Here is a 17,421-nt window from a genome sequence, read left to right as displayed (position 1 = left end):
TACCTATTTCTCGTACCTAGACACAGGTTGTGAATATCTCTACACCATTGACTACAAGCGTTGGGAAGTTGACAAATGAAACAGCTACAGCACTGACTGTCCGGCTGGTATCACACTATTCATAGTCCTACATCGTCCATCCCTATCTACGTCATTTCCTTTCACCTATTATCCCCGCGGCCGTGCACAACCGTCTTTTTTCTAGGACTCCTCATATTGTTTGGCTGTTTAAAATTTTACACCGGCTGTCAAATTGACGCGATCTCATTAATTGTCGCCTGTTACAACAGGCATAGTACCGTGGGTGTATTCTGATCCCCTTTACATTGAAATTAATTGAATAACGGTTTTTTTCGCATATGACTTTTTAAATCCGGGAGTAGGCCCTAAGGCCTAGTTCGGACGCCTGATTGGCAGAATGGACATATTAATACTGAATACAAATTAGTGGTGTCAATTACTGTCAAACGCTCTGGTGCGATTGAATTAGGTTAATAAGTTACTAGCTTTCCATACATTTTAGATCAATGCGTGTCTTCTTGAAACTAATTGCATGCCTACCAAATCACTTTGTTATTTAAACTTTAAAATGTAAATATTTGTTTAAACAAAATTGTTCAAATTCATATAATTCTGTGTTAAAAAAATATATAATACTCTAAAATCAACTTATTATAATGGTTATAGAAGTTCTGTATACCTATCCTTATCTACATAATAAATTTCTTGGGTTTATTTATTAATTGCTCGATTCATTGCATCTATCGGATTTGTCAAATGCATAAATTCTTGCACATTTTAAGCTAAAACCACATTCCTAGTGATAACTAGCATTCAGTAATTACAGTCATTACTTTTTATTTCAAGCGTTCAAACCATTTTAAGTCAAACTACGATGTGTGTGAGGAACATCTATTCTCGTTAATCTCTTAGCACATTTCGTTAGGCTTACGATTTCCTTAAAAATTACAAAAAAAACAAGCTTTAATTTTTTCACAGGCTGTAAGTAATTCTTATTTATTTGATACGAACACATTTATGTAAATAGTAAGTATTACCATTTTGGTGGTAGAAGTTATTGATGCTGCGTTGTTACCAAAACGCCAAACAGCATAAAAAATGATTCAATTAAATACATACATTTTAATACATAAATATAAGGAAAGCAGTTAAGCTCCCAAAAGGCGTTTAATGATGTGTATGGAAAATGTATACAAATTTATTTTGTTATTAACATGTAACACTGCAATTTATATAGTTTTAAGTCCACCTATATAAATCTGTTCACGTAACAACTTTAACGAAATCCCTGAGATTAGCTCAACTCTAAAATGTTGTCTTAAGTACTTTATGAATCAGCTTATAATACGAAACTGACTTATAATTAGTAGTCTCCCTGTATGATGTAAAAAGGACGCATATATTATACCTTAGTTAAAGAATTTCTGTACAGGTAATTTTTTCACTAAACATGAATTTTACCTAAAGCTAAAACTATAATGTGTATTTATTAATTAGTATGGTATTGAGGATTTCATATTAATAGCTCATTTTTAAACTAGTTATTCATAGATACTATTATTCTAAAGTTTAAAATCTAAGTTATTCGGTTTATCAAATATCTGTCATCTGCTGAGATATGAGTAATTTTCCTAAGAAAAATATTTGTCATTACTACTTTTCTTTGTTCTTTCAATCGGTGTAGAATGACTATATTATTATCTAGTTACCAATAAACTAAGATATTTTTTAGCCAGAAATATAAAACATGCATTATATAAAATATAATTTTTGTTATAACCTGTAAACTATAATATAAGTGCATATTGACATTAACCTACACTTGTTCATAATAACCAGAACTATTCTATTAAAAACGATTTTTAATGATTTTATTTTTTTTAGCTTTCTCGGTGCAACATGCGAAGAGTGACTCTTGGTAATCTCACGTTCCAAACAAGTGGGATTTACAGATGTGAAGTCTCAACGGATGCACCTAAATTTGAAATGGTATTTAAGTCTGCAAACATGACCGTTATAGGTATGTTGTCAATAATCAATTCATAATATATTTTATGTATAGCAATAAGCAAATAATGAAGAAAAAGTTAAGCATATATCGTATGAAAAGTTCGATCAAATTCTATCAAGACTTGACTTCGTAACGTTGAGCTTATTTTAGAGATTTCCTTTTGCTGTATTTTAAAATAGCTTTAAAAGCTTCTAAAGGCATTAAGTGTAGAAATGATTAATGATAAGTGATAACTATGTATTGACAGCATATCCGGAAGGGAACCCGTTAATAGAAGGTGTACGCAGCAGGTACGCAGTCGGTGATATCGTGTCAGGAAACTGTACTTCCTTCAAATCCTACCCGCAACCATCATTAACATGGTACATCAATGGTGTTCAGGTGAGTATTCAGACTATCAGTTAGGAATTTATAATACTATTATCACTCAACAGGTAAATTTAAATTAATGACTATCTAAGTAAATTACTGTCGGCTATTCCAAAAATAAAATTTACTTCGTACTTACATTTAAATAGTGGTAATAAATAAATATAGGTGTATTGTAGCAATATACCTAACCTAACTCAAAAATGTACAGAACATTATCCTTGAAAATCTTTTTTACAACATTTTCCATCGTGTATATTTTGAAAGAGGTGTCTGCAAGTCGTGTAGAGTAGAGACTAAAAACTAGGGTGGCCAATCCTAAATAACCTAAATTTAAATACACAACAAAAATAATCTATACATTGTTGAATTGTTGCAATTGTCAACAGCGCTGTCGATTTATAATATAATATATTATCCACATAATAATACACGACCCATTTGCTTTTGACGAAGTAACCAGTGCATACACCACTTAAAAAAGTATTTTTTCCTATTTTACATGACATTTGTTTGTATTTATTTTTAATGACTTCCTTTTACGTAAATCCAACATTAAAAAAGCCATTTCAAGTGCCAAGAGAAATAAATATAATTTGAATTATAACTTTGCTAACCATAATAGCATAAATACACTTGCATACACAGTGATTATTATAACATTCGGTCGTTAAAAAAACTCAAATGTTGGATTTTATAAATTAATTGCATCGCAAGTCTAGATTGTACTCAATTTCAATTATTGCACATGTAAAATATATTTTTAATTACAAATCTAGTTCTTAATAATCAAATTAAAAAACAAATTTAAAGGGTAATATTTCCAGGATAACGAGTAAAAGTCCATTATGTAAACTTGGTAAAAGTTAAATTTGGCTCTATGATTTTGGGTTCATTACACTGCGCTACTGAAGAATGAAGATGATTACAAAGCAAAACTCTCTATTCGTTCGCTTTAATATTGTTACTATTTACACATTTTTTTATCACACCCCGGTTTAGACACAACCATAATCGATCCTATGTTATAACTAAGAAATTATTTGATTAGGTATATACTATCGGCAGACCGCCGACGTATGCTTAATGGCATGTAGGTACAATGTACATACTGCATATTTTATATTCTCTATTTTCTAATAAATATTTGTTTTTATTCGTATAGGCAAGCGACCGTCAAGTGGAAATCTATCCGGTGCTGGTCAATCCCGAAGGACCTCTTTATTCAAAAGCTGTAGGCATTCGATTTAAGGTACGCACTCATGTATGTAAAGTATTAATGGATTTTGATTCTTTTCAATTTATTGTACACCTCAGAAAATTCTCTTCTTGTAGTAAAAACGAACGGGAATTGTGATAGAGTACTCGTTTCTTTAAACACAATAAATATTGATGTGGTCGATGAAGAATCCAATACAATGTACATACCAATTTTTAGCATACCTTAGCTACAATTTATATTATCATTAGGATTTAAGGTTTTCAGAGAAAACATACTACATTTTTAATCAAAGTTTTGATAAATATTTTGACTATGATAATACAGTAAATGACCCAGCTATACTAAACCTACCAAACAAAGCCACGAAAATACTTAATTTGCATTCGTCACAGGTTTAGTAACAAACATTGAAAAACTGATCATTGCACGATTAATTTATTTTTAGCTTCGTGACCAAGTTAGTAAATTGTAATGTAATATTATCTGACAGAATTTGTCACATGAGGTGTCAGTAGATTGGGAAAGTTGTGTAGATGTGGAAAGTCTTTTATGAAAATGGAAAGAACCCACCTCTACGACGACTTAAATCCAGGAAAAACTTCCTTATCGCGTTCCAATTGGATCCAGTTGGATCGCGATCCAACTAATAAAGAATTTACCAGGAAAAGAAAGAACCAACAGGTGGAAAGAAGAAAACAAAACACCACGAGGGAAATAAAAAAAAAGCTGCCTAAAGGAAAGGACTGGAAGTGGGGGGGAATGGAAGGCATTAAATCACTAAGAACAGGAGTCGGACGATGCAAAACCACACTCAAGAAATAGAACATAATAGGAGAAAAATGTAAGAAAGCTTATAGAAAGCGTGGTTGTATTATGGTTAAGATTTGCTAAGAAACCAATTCGTAGATGTCCAATGAAAGTGGTCTCGCTTACAGCGAGTGAATTGAGAACAAATGACTGCTATTAAAGCATCGATGATCTGGATTGCTAATCGGAAGACAGGTGATCGAGATAAAGCGAATGCTGTTGTGTAATGAGTAATGAAAAAAAATTGTTTTGAACCGCTGTGCTGCCACACGTCGCACAAACAGGTGTTTGGCTCAAGACTGAACTGTTGCGCGACATAGTTGCAATTCAATAGCAAATACATATCACGTTTTATGTTTTAAAAGATGTATGTAAAGCGTAAGTCAATATCCAATACTTAAATCATAGTCTTGAACCGCACAAGTAGAAAAGGTATGATATTAAATCCAATAATACTACGGGTTGAAACAAATAGCATCCGGCAAAATATTGAAATTAATGAGGAGAACTAAGAAGTCTGAATTATTACGTCCTCTATACAATTAAAATATACGACATTCGTGACTCGTGTGATTTAGCCCGCTTGGATCAACTTGTACATTCATGAAAGTATTTTTTGTATTTATGCATTGCAATTTGTATACCTGATATATATTTGAATATTTGATTGATTAATTAATTGGAACAAACAATATATATATTGTTACATAAGTAAATGATTTATATTTTATAGGTATATGGCAAAAAAGAAGATTATACAAATTATATATATTTGTTTATTTATACAATCGTGAAAAACGTTATTAAACTTTGCAGGTAGAGAAAGATCATTTCCAAGGTCTTAATGTAGAACTAGATCTGACTTGTGAAGCCAGTCTTGTACAAGAACAACTAAAATGGCGAAAAATGATTGTAATACAACCGTTAACACAAACGTACACGGATAATATGCTGCAAGAAGAATACAGAAACACCGGAAATACATTAACACTGAGTTAGAAACATTAAATTGTTTTTTAATTCTTAATTTTTTAACTTTTAATACTAATAATGTAATCATTTACATGTTTTTTAACAGGAAAACAATTATCAATTCTAACGGGATTGTTGATTACATCATATTTGACGGTTTGCAAAACGTGACAGCAACATATCTTTTGTAAATATTGTGTTTTTTTGTAAAATAAAAGGTTTTTTTTATATATTTATTTGCATTTTGTTGAATTTTAACTTTTTTTTTAGAATTGTAAGTTATCACAATGTGTTTTTTACTAGTTTCTCGTAATTAGGTCCGTTATATAAAACAGCATACTCACAATTAATAAAGTGAATTCACAATTAGAATAACATTTGCGTTTCTGCATTTCTTCAACATATCATGATAAAAAGAATATTTTCACGTTAGTTTACTTTTTAATTTTTTATATTGGTTGAAAACAGTTGAAGACTAATAGTTAAATAACGGCAATTTAGAGCAAATAATGTAAAATACAATTCATTAAAAATATTTTTACGACTTGGAGTGGTGTGATATTATTATTAAGTCCATAAGTAAGTACAGTGTACGCGCTATATATATATTCTATAGGTTATAAATAGTAAATACGCGTTTAGCACAGCATACTTAAGGTATCAAATAAATAAACATTGTTTTTACTTTATCTTTTTATTTTTCCTTGCCCATAAATTAAGTAATTTTTCATCAAACTTTACGAATTCACTATTCTATTGTCACAGTTTGACAATCGATAATTCATTTGGTAAACTGGTATTATTAGCACAATACGTGCGTGTAACAGAAACACATTTTACACAAAGCTCACTGATAATTTTAGAAATTATAGTGTTTAATATATAAGGTAAATTATCGATACCTACCATAATAGCATATTAACATATTAACATATAAGCATACTAACATATTACTATTATTTTTTTATTTTAATGCATTAGGTATTACATTTTAATCCACTCTTATATATTATGTCCATCGAGTATAATGAAATATGCAAATGTATTTATCGGGGTATAAAACTTTCCAAAAGTTTAATTTTAACAGTTTTTATAACTTTTAAAATGAAAGTTTCAATTATAAAACCAAATTGAATACTATATAGGTAGATAGGTTTAGTTAATATACCTATACAAATACCTTCTGACTTCTCGAAAGTGGCGACTTACTCTTGTATATATTTTGAGGGGTGTTCAGGCAATGTTAAATTCATCAACGACATTTATTCCTCTACAGTTATACAAGAAATACATGCAAACTGGGGGTGATTTTAATTTGAACCGCACTACCTAATTATGTCCACTATCTCACCACTCCAGATGCCAAAGTCGTTTGGACAATATTGAGATGAAATCAACTCCGATCCCAACCGACAATATCCAATAATACCCGTCTTACCATATTTATGTCAAGCATACCTACCTATACACACCGCTGCCTTATAAATATATATATCACACTGTATAAGCGAAATATACTCTAATTTTGTCCTCCTCGTCATCGACAGACGACAAGATTCGTTATGTCAACGCAAAAGACGTTCGACGTTCATTAAGATACGGACAAAGGCAAAACAAAGAAGAAAGCTGTGAAAATTCAAACAACAACAACGATAAATCAACAGACGAATACAAACGGTCCTGAGCCATTTTAACAACATTCTTCAGGATTCTGTTTATTGCGCAATTACATTTATTCAGTAGACAATCATCTTTTAAGACAAACTTTTCTCATTTGTATAATGTGCGCAAGCAGTTAAAATTATTTCTCATCGTCGAGAAAACGGAAAAGAAACCTCTTACCGTTTACCAACACGCTTCTCGTGCGGTTCGGTCTATTTCATCACTTCGATAAAACACGGATTCCAAATGTTTAGACCCCTTGTCAGGTCAACAACGAGTTCCTTACATGATTATTCGATTTCAACTCGGTCAGTGAATTGTTCTAAATATATTAAAGACTATATGCATTTAAACGACAGACTATGTGGTTCGGGTGAAAAAAAATCAAATAATTAACGCCAAAATTAAACTATAAGTTATAACACGGTACAGTAGATTGTATTATTAAAATATATTTTGAACTGACCATACCACTTGAAACACTTGAAACAAGTACATATTATATAGATAGTTTCAACCACGATTATAATTTATAGATGAACCATAAACGCGGTTTCGACAAATTCATAACGTTATAAAATAATAATAGCAACAAGCAGATAAACTACGGTGACCCATATTTCGTGAATAAAATAATAATATATTACCTAATGACGTTATGAAATAATGGGATGGCAAATTATAAATAAACGATAATTATAAAAACAATCCAACAACAATTTTATAATACAACAAGTACACGGAAGCGTATAAAAATCATAATAATAATATAATATTGTAATTTAATTTTTAATTAAAAAATAACAATTAATCTTATCACTTTTTTTTATATTACTGTTTTCCACGTGGACACTCTTTATCTGGATTCAAAACTGCCGAAAAATCGCACTATCGACAACACAATACGATCAATGGCATTTTTCAAACGATAAAACCTAAGAAATATACCCATTTTTCACTGTTACATAATAGGCGAGCACCTCTTATTTTATATAAATACTAATATTTATTGTAATCACACTGCACAACACGATTTTGGAATAAAACCAATATATTATTTTTTTCTCACAGAATTCGAATTTGGCCTCAGAATTATTTCTCTGGCACGTCAATTTATTTTATAAATTTTGCTTTCAAAGTTCAGAGCAATATTAAAAAACCAAAAATTAGAATTATCTAATTTTCCATTGGGTTAAAAATTAAATAAAACGATTCAGCGAAAAATCAGATTTACTTTGTTTCTTGATCCAAAAATCATTGTAGTGTTATAGTTGTGAAATTATAGATATATATTTTGTTTATACTTTATAATACATGAATTTTAAATTGCTAGTAAAACTTGTTATTAGCAAACCGAAACAACACTGAAGGGTTAGGGCAAGTGTATGGAAAACGAGTGGCACAATCTCAGCTTATAAACATGTACATGTATAAACTATAAACTAATTTTCAAATCAAAATGAGGTAACGATTTTGATGGGGTTAAGCACAATGGTACTATATAATAAACCCTAGTGTGTAGTTAAACAGGCGCCGAGTAAGGATAAATGTAATAACATTATTACCAAAATCTACTATAAGAGTCGAGATGACAAATTGTAAATCCAGCAGTGATTATGTTTATTGCCAATAACACATTTATAATCACAATCTAATAACGAGTTAAAATAAAACATTACAAAAATCGTTCTTATTAAGACAGTCGGCAGTATAAATAAATAGTATATTAACGCAAATGATACATTTACCAGAATAAAAAAAATTAGACAATTCATACATTAATGCAACTAATGTCCAAAATCTGCCAAAAACGTAAACAGCACGTCAATAGTAATCTTTGTACATCAAAGTTGGAAAAAAATGTAAAAAAATGTCAAAACATACAAATGAACAATGATTTTATCATTAAAAAAATGTTAATATTGTCAGTGCTATTTCGGAAATAAAAGATATTTACTACCGATTTTGGTTTACACAAGTACAACCATACAGAATAATAACATTATTGACAACCGAAAAATCTTTAAAAATCCCTAAGATACTAATTTACCTTAGGGGAAACCCTTGTAGTGAATACTAAATAGGTTTTATTTGTGGAATCATTTTTTAATATTAAACAATTTATAATACTTTGGGAACATAATGAAATTAGAAATCTATTGTAACTAATAATCTAATCTACGAGTTTCTGTTTATTGAAACCATTTTTTTTAGTTCTTAGCCATATACTTATTTGTCGTGATATTTGAAAATAATTAGTTGTTTTTTTTTATATTATCAAATAGTTTGATTTCTAATTTGTGCATTAATACATGGATTTTGTAAATTGAACACAATTATAAACAAACATTTGTCTATATATGTATTAAACAACACACTGAATTTTAAATGTTTACATAAACTATTTTTATCTGATCAACCGAAGAAAGAAAAAATTAAAATACATTGACTAATAACATCTAAAACGTTAACATTGTTTTTTATTTCAAACTTATCAGAACAGACTTACAATAAGAAATATTTGATTAAAGGTTTTAAAACTTTAGATAATAACTTTAATTAATATAAAATTGTACACCTTGAACAAATCAATGTCTCAAAAAATAAAATAATAGTTTTGGATAGATTATAATATTTACAAGATTGTTTTTCTATTTTTAATTCATACACTAAATTTAAATTTACATTTAAACAACGGAGTTTCAAAAAAATATATACAAGTAACTTAACATAATAGTACAACAAAAGTTTTTAAATTGTTTTATACTTGAACATGGGACATAACTAAATTCTTTTTAAGACTACCAAAAGAAATTAAAAAAATGATTTGGACTTCGAGCAGAATATGCAATAAAACAAAATATGAACATTTTGTTCTATAACTAATGTTGTAACAGTGTAATGTCATAGACATATTTATAATGATGAATATAAAAATACTTATTGAATACTTTATTTGTTCACCATTTTATATTATGACTTTAGAGTGAACATTCAAACTTAAAATCTTAAAGTTGGTTTGCTCTTCATTATATGTCTGAAAAAAAATGTAAAGTTTATATTAATGCTACATAAAAATAAAAATATAAATTGTAAATTGTTTTGTAATAAAAAGATCCTCATTATAATTATACATTATATTTAAATAATTACATTGTTGGGCAGTAGACAAGAAAACTGAACAGAGATGAATGTTTAGTGGAGATGAGAATGCTAAGATGGATGAGTGGAGTGATTAGGGAGGATAGAATAAGAAATTTATACATAAGTGGAGAGTAGGAGATGCATCAATTGTGGGGAAAATGAGAAAGAATAGGTTGAGATGGTTTGGTCACGTTATGAGATGGGATGAGGCAGAGACAGTGAGAGTTGTTATGAAGCTGAATGTAGAGAGAAAGAAAGGAAGAGGAAAACTGAAGGAAAGATAGGTAGACGGAGTAGAGAGTGATATGATAGCTGGGGTCATTGAACGAGATGTAGGAGATCGAGCTCTATGGAGGTGTAGAACTAGGGTGGCCGACCCTATTAGTTGGGATTGTAAGGCTAAGATGATATTTCTATATTAGCCAATAGATATAGCCAAGAGAAAGTCAGAAACAATAAAAATGAATATATACTATTTATCACAATATTATACTAATTGGTTTTTTTTCTAACGGATTTTTTTTTTTTTTTGCTGGGTAAAATTTAAAATATGCTACTTTTATAATACACAATACTTATAAAAATAAATATGTAAATATATAAGCTCCGGTTCCAAATTCATTATAAACAAAAAAAATCTGAAACTTCAAATAACGATTCATATTTTTAAAATATATGTTCTGGTATTTTTAAGTATGGTTCCGGCCCGTCCGAGTCCCCGAGTTTAATCAAAATTAATTTATAGTTTTGTTTTTTTTAATATTTATTTTATTATTAAGGTACTGAAAAATAATAATAAAATACATTTAGTGTGCAATTTTTCTAAATAGTAAATTATTTATTTTAATAATAAATGATTTACCTACTTATTTAATATCACGTTTTACAAAAAATTAATTTTATTTTGTCTTACTATTTATTTTTAGGTAATTATAAATTATTTATTATTATTGTTATTTATCTAGTGATATCATACAGTTATTTTTTTTAATTAACTTTTTTTTTAAGATACATACTTATCCAATTTTTCCCAAAATACCATGAGAGTGGCTCTGTCCAAATGCCGTCTCGTCCTCGATATTTGAAGTACATTAACAGCCCAGTTAGCTACATTTTTATCCAGTTTCATTTCATCAAATTTTAAATGAAATGCACAAACTGCAAAAATATTTTTATTAAATAATACATACATTAAATATAAATATGATGCCTAAAATTATTGGCACTTTACTTCTTCAAAAACCAATTCTACTTATACTAGAAATTAAATCATTAAAAAACAAAAAAATATTAATTTCCATAGTAACATAACCAAAAAAAGGTCTTTAATCCTGGTGAAATAGTATATGGAAAGATCCACTGATAACAGCAAAAATAGTCATAACATCTAAAACTTTTTAATTAAAGGGCCGACATTTTTACACATACCGAGTTTAATAAACTACCTACATAAACTAGATAGATAACTTCAATAGATCACGGACAAAATAAAAAATTCCCACAAAACTAAGTCCAAACTCCCAATCGCCACAAACTTAATTCAATTTATCTAGACAAATAAAACAAACATACTGGTAACATTTTTGGGAAAAATTCTAATCCACACAGTTGACGGACTTAGAAATTGCAAATAAAATGATTGGAAGAAATCACAAATATAATATTATAACAATTATTACAAATTACATTTTGTATTCATTATTAATAGAATAAACTAACAACAAAAATATTATAATATTATAAGTGGTTTTAATGACCATGTTTCTTTTAAATATAAATCATAATTTGAAAAATATATTAATTAATATAAAATTTTTCAATTGAATCGTTTTTTTTATTAAATAATGATTTAATTAAAAACATTTTCAAATAACGACCAACTCTGATATTGTACTTACTTTTCGAAAAAATTTCTACAGGATTTCCACTCCAGGGCCAACCTTTGAACTGCCACGCTGGACCCATAACAAACACAGCAACCACTCGTTCCCATTCACTCTGTGTCAGTTTTTGTGGATTATCTACTACTCGATACGGTACAGTCATGCCGCCATCTTTACGACGTTGAAGAAGTAATTCATTATCGCGTTTGAAGCCATTTTGTTTTTTTTCTTCGGTCGACACAAATCTATCGAGTATAATATATACTATAATTTAATAATACAAAAATACTACAATTCAAGAAAACACCAAAATAACTATATTCTCTACTAAAATTTCAGTTAATAGATGTTCAACACTGTTTTAGATTCCGACTAAATTATTTTACTCTTTAAAAGCATTAGTAAAATGTGAGTATTGTTTTCTGTTCAACTCCAATGTGAAGCTTTTATAAGTAATGATTTTTTATAACCTTTTTTTTTTAAGATTATAGTTTTAGTTAAAAATTGGGAGTTAACAACATAAAAATTTGAATCTGCAGTAATCAGTTCTTAGCTATTTTAATAATTTATAATATGTCTTTATTAGTAGCCTTATATTATTATTACTAAACAAAATCCATACACCTTTAATACAAATTAATCTAATTTAATATTTTTATAGAAAAATTATAATAAAGAAGAGTGGTTTGACGGGCAAAAGAGTGAATTAGCATTTGAGGTTAAATTACATTCATCATAATTTGCCAAATGAACAAACTATAAAATACTCAACTCTTTCGCTAGGTCTCAGTGTTTGGGAATTTTTTTTATATTTTTAAACAAAGTAACTATTTAAAAAGTATTTATTAAATTATTAAAATTGCTTACTTCAAATCTTGTAAGATTTCTCGAGCGTTATGCATGGTAATTAAGGAAGACTGTCCTGCAGGAATGACGATAATTGGAGTTCGAGACACTCTTTGTTTTGCTTGTTGGGAAGCAGACAATTTGGCCTGCAAATAATTCATAATATAATTTAAATACATTTTAACAATATACTTAAACACAAATGTCATTAACTTACCAAGAAATCCCTTTCCGAAAACTTAAAAATAATTAAATTTAAATTATTAATAAAGTAATTTAAATGATAATTATAATAATAATAAAATAATTAATTTAATATTTTTTGTTGTTCTGATGTTTATTATTATTATAACTTCTAATTAGAACTGAGCCAATACCACTTTATACCGGTATCTAATATTTTGATATATATTTTTACAATCAAGAATATCAAGAAATATCATTTCCCCCGAGCATAGCATATTATTTTTTTAAATCTGCTTTTTTTAACTAGACTATGATACAAAAAATGTATTAGAACTCGTATACCTCACTGCACCACACACATTGACAGATGTAAACTTGAAATAAATATCATTAACAACTTACTTGTGTTCCAGGTGGCCGTGATGACTGTTGTACAGGTGTAACAGTAGCTACTGGCTTCTTTGGGACCGTTCCTTCAGTCACTGATTTCAAAGTCATTCCGTGATATGTTCCCATAGTATCAATTTTGAAACCCTCCGTATCTAACATAAAATTATATTCGAATGAACAGTAAATTGATCTAGATATTAATTATATTTTATAGATTATTAAAATATTAACATATTTTAGTTACCTTCTCTAGATTTAATAAAACGTTCTTGATCATAACGGTTATACACTGTAGGCTGTGGAATTGTCGGTTTAGGTGGTGCGGCACGTGGAGTTGCCGCCATACTATGAGGCGGTCGTGATCTACCATCTTCTCTGTTTTTAATTGATTGAAGTATGGCAAATATATTTTTACCAAATACCTTTATTAAAAATGGTATTTATTGTTATTATTTATAAACATATAAATAGAAAAACTATAGTTATATTTATTTAACACAAAATTGGGTACACTTAAGTAACTAGTACTAGTAATCTAGTATTTAATGTGATTGGGCTTAAATGCAGTATCTTTAAAATTTAACTTTTACTCATATAAGTTAAAATGATTATTTACTATGTTTTTAATTATACTAAATTCCTAGTTAGCCGATCAAGCTGGCATAACAACTAATATAATGCAAACAAATAACAAGTAACAAAAATTATAGTTTACTTACTTTTCCATTGCTTTGTAAAATTGTTGTCCGAGTTCGCCACTGTCTTTCTCTTTTAATTATATCTTTTGTAATATCTACATCAAAATCCAACATAACTCGTAAATCAGGTCCTAAGCCGATGTCATCATGTCCTTTGATTGTAGTACGCTTCTTTGCTAAACGCTTTGCTTTGATCGCAGCGATTTTTTCTACAGACATGGCTTCTGAAAGTGACCTAAATAAAGAAACAAAATTTAACATTTAAAAAATATTTATAAACTCTTAACATTATTTAGACATCGTCTCATTGTACTTTAAGCAAGGAGCCATAGTTCACAATTATAAAAGATGAACAAAACCTTACAATATTCGATAGACGATGGCTCGTCCGGAAAACAGAGCGCCCGTGACCAAGTGTCGAACCGGCGACAGTGGGTGCCAACAACGCACTGCCGCCTTACCCACTGTATAGAAATATATCAGAAGAGGATATAGCAGCAATAATGTAAAGCAAATGAATAAGTTAGACAGGACACGTTATAGGATACAAAAATAAATTATTCTAGAAGTGGTAAAATGGAAAAGAGTAAGAAACCACTAGAGGATGAATCTTAACAAAGATAGATGAATAGAGTACATCAAATTTAAACATGCTGGGAATTAATAATGGCAAAGGAAAAGCAACTAATAGAAATAGAAGGAGAAAAGTGGTGGTTGGCCGAAGAGCCTGAATGGCTTTACCGTGTAATTCTAAAAAATTTGTTTGTTTTTGTAATAATCAAAATATTATTTACTTAATATTATCGACATTGACGGCTGATTCTTTAGGAGCGTCTAATCTGGCAGCCAGCTGTTGTTTAACTCTTTGCACTTGTAGCGTATCTTCCATACGTGGCTTTTTAGCAATTGATTCTTGAACATCCTCAACAGCACTTCGTTTAACCTTATATAGAAACATTTTTTAAAAATAATAATAAAACTACATAATTAAAATTTAAATAGTCTATACTTGTGTAGGGATTTCAAGTGGAGCGCTTCGATCAATACTCGTAGAAGTAGATAATTCGCCATTTAAATAAGCTAAAAGTTCCCTTCGATCAGGTCTTCTTACTACAGGGATATTCTCAGCCTAAAAATGTTTTGATCAACATGTTAATCAGGAAAAAATGGGAAAAAAAATATGTAAGCAATAATTTAGATACTTACCGCTGCTTGCCGTACATACACAGGATGTGTCAATGTGACATTTTTTAAAAGAAAAAGTAGACATTCTAACGTATAATATTCTTTAGGTGCGCCATCTTTTCCAGAGCTAAAAGTAGAAATGAAAACATTTAACAAGTCATACTTAAAAAGTCTTGTCTGTAAAAAACAATGTAGATTTACATCGTACAGTGAAAAATAACATTATTAACCAATTGAAAAAATATGCTGAGGATTGTGGAGCTGAATGATTACATAAAAGTTTTGACAAAAACAGGAGTACTTACCCATACATTAAAAAGTTGGTATTTACTGTTTTTGGCCAAGACAAATCGCCAAACAATATATGATTGTCCTTGATTATTATTTCTTTTTTGTTAATATTATACGTTCGTAAAAGTGTTAACGGGTCTGCCATTTTTACAAATTTACTTTATAAAACACACAACACAAAATATAATAGAAAATAGTAGTACACAAAAATAAAACTTGAAATATAATATATTGCGTACGTAATTTAGCTTGGTAAGTTAATTCTTAATTTTATCAGTGGACAGTGTTATTTTCAAAACCTAAACAAATGTTATCAATACATCAAACAGTGTGACATAAATCCAGATAATAATAAATAACACTGCAGTCTGCACGTGATATTCTTACACTATGTATTTATCTCGAAATCCGCATAAGCGGAGAATTTATGGGCAGACATTTAAGCAGTTGTATAAAGCGCCAAGAATGACTATATTTTTATTTTAAAAAATCTGAAAATATTTTTTTGGCAATATGGTGTAGTATATTATTTGCCTAGGAATGAAAAAAATTTCAATTCGCCCCTCATTAGTATCGAGGATTTTGCCAGATATTGAATCACTTTCAGGTTAATAATTCATTGCCCCAGATTTGCTAAAATCGTATTGTTTGAATGACTGTACTCGGATAAGCAAAATATTATTTAAAAAAAATATTACACCTTTACGAAATAAATTGTAACTCTAATATTATAAATAAATCAAATTTCATTCTTACGATAAAAAGCAATATCATTTTTAATTAAAGGATAGGAACACAAAAAAAAATAACTCTTACAATAGTAACATTTCTCGCAATAATAGCATTTCTAAAAATAATAAAATGTACGACTATTGATAAAAAATAAAACAGTTAAACTTACTATTAACGTTTAAGGCCCCTGGATACCGACCATTTTTAAGGAGTTTTGTATAGGCAATATTTAAGAAAAAAGTGGTTTTATTAAATTTCGACCATGTAAATTAATTTATCGGTTAATTTATATGAGCTTCATGGTATTATTTTTAGTTTAATAATTTTGTCTATGAGTAAAAGCCATTTTAGTTTATATAATAGTACATTTTTTGTCCATCGCACAGGCTGAACCAGTGATCCGATAAGTAATCTGAAAACAGATTTGAATTCGTCATGAAGTTTACTTGTGATCGGTCAGCGTACTTTTTTGAAATCTTATTCCTACTACGCATAAAACACGTTTGAACATTTTATAAAATTTTAAATTTTAAAATCAAATTTGGAAAGGGTTAAAATTGAAAATTGAAAAAAGTGCTCTGACCGATTTTAAGTAAACTTAATGTCGAATTCATATCTGTTTTTAGATTGCTTATCGGATTAATGGTTCAGCCTGTGCGATGGACAAAAAATGATGTGTTTTGGCTGAAAAAACGGTCGGTATCCAGGGGCCTTAAGTAAATTATTCCCTCTAAAGTTGTTGATAGTTATTTTTAAAAATTTATAATTAGCTAAATAAAATTATTATACCTAATATGGTTCATTTTTAATATGATGTTTTAAGCTGGGAGCCGACCACGAAAATATTTATATAACATAATATAATGCAATAATTACAGTTCATTGCCTGGTTTACTTGCTTTATTTATTTGTTTGAAAAGTCTAAAAACATTATCACGATTTTACATTTCTAGCTTTAGCTCAAAATCTCACGATTTTTTTTATCATTCCAAATAATAAGAC

At 29.0% G+C, this 17,421-nt stretch overlaps 2 protein-coding genes across 7 annotated transcripts in view; one reads left to right on the top strand and one right to left on the bottom strand.

Moving 5' to 3' along the window:
• The window catches only part of LOC126847605 (uncharacterized), a 53,172-nt gene extending 47,552 nt beyond the window's left edge, over positions 1–5,620 (top strand). For all 5 annotated transcript variants that reach the window (XM_050587927.1, XM_050587932.1, XM_050587918.1 and 2 more), the window contains 5 exons: positions 1,906–2,041; positions 2,280–2,413; positions 3,567–3,653; positions 5,247–5,424; positions 5,509–5,620. In XM_050587927.1, the coding sequence (XP_050443884.1) occupies positions 1,906–2,041; positions 2,280–2,413; positions 3,567–3,653; positions 5,247–5,424; positions 5,509–5,573 (600 nt within the window). In that variant the 3' untranslated portion in view covers positions 5,574–5,620. The remainder of the gene's footprint in view (positions 1–1,905; positions 2,042–2,279; positions 2,414–3,566; positions 3,654–5,246; positions 5,425–5,508) is intronic.
• A 4,046-nt stretch (positions 5,621–9,666) lies between these two features.
• On the bottom strand, positions 9,667–15,946 carry LOC126847229 (parafibromin). Of its 2 annotated transcripts, XM_050587426.1 has the most exons (12): positions 15,702–15,946; positions 15,418–15,523; positions 15,221–15,340; positions 15,006–15,154; positions 14,233–14,446; positions 13,758–13,935; positions 13,526–13,665; positions 13,155–13,175; positions 12,959–13,083; positions 12,107–12,336; positions 11,225–11,366; positions 9,667–10,101 (listed from the first exon to the last, which is right to left on the bottom strand). In XM_050587426.1, exons 1-12 carry the CDS (start codon positions 15,830–15,832, stop codon positions 10,065–10,067), a joined length of 1,593 nt encoding a protein of 530 aa, XP_050443383.1. In that variant the 5' UTR covers positions 15,833–15,946; the 3' UTR covers positions 9,667–10,064. The 2 variants fall into 2 exon arrangements, with proteins under 2 accessions (XP_050443383.1, XP_050443400.1); XM_050587443.1 differs by lacking the exon at positions 13,155–13,175 and having other exon boundaries at positions 9,671–10,101; positions 15,702–15,944.
• Positions 15,947–17,421: the final 1,475 nt, after the last annotated feature.

Source organism: Adelges cooleyi, unplaced genomic scaffold (assembly GCF_023614345.1).
Source record: "Adelges cooleyi isolate 19-005CV unplaced genomic scaffold, UGA_ACOO_1.1 ACOO_flye_CR_arks_rails_tigmint_CR_PRNA_1, whole genome shotgun sequence".
Taxonomy (NCBI): domain Eukaryota; kingdom Metazoa; phylum Arthropoda; class Insecta; order Hemiptera; family Adelgidae; genus Adelges; species Adelges cooleyi.
The sequence above is the reverse complement of the archived record's forward strand: the minus strand, read 5'-3'. Positions and strand labels throughout refer to the sequence as shown.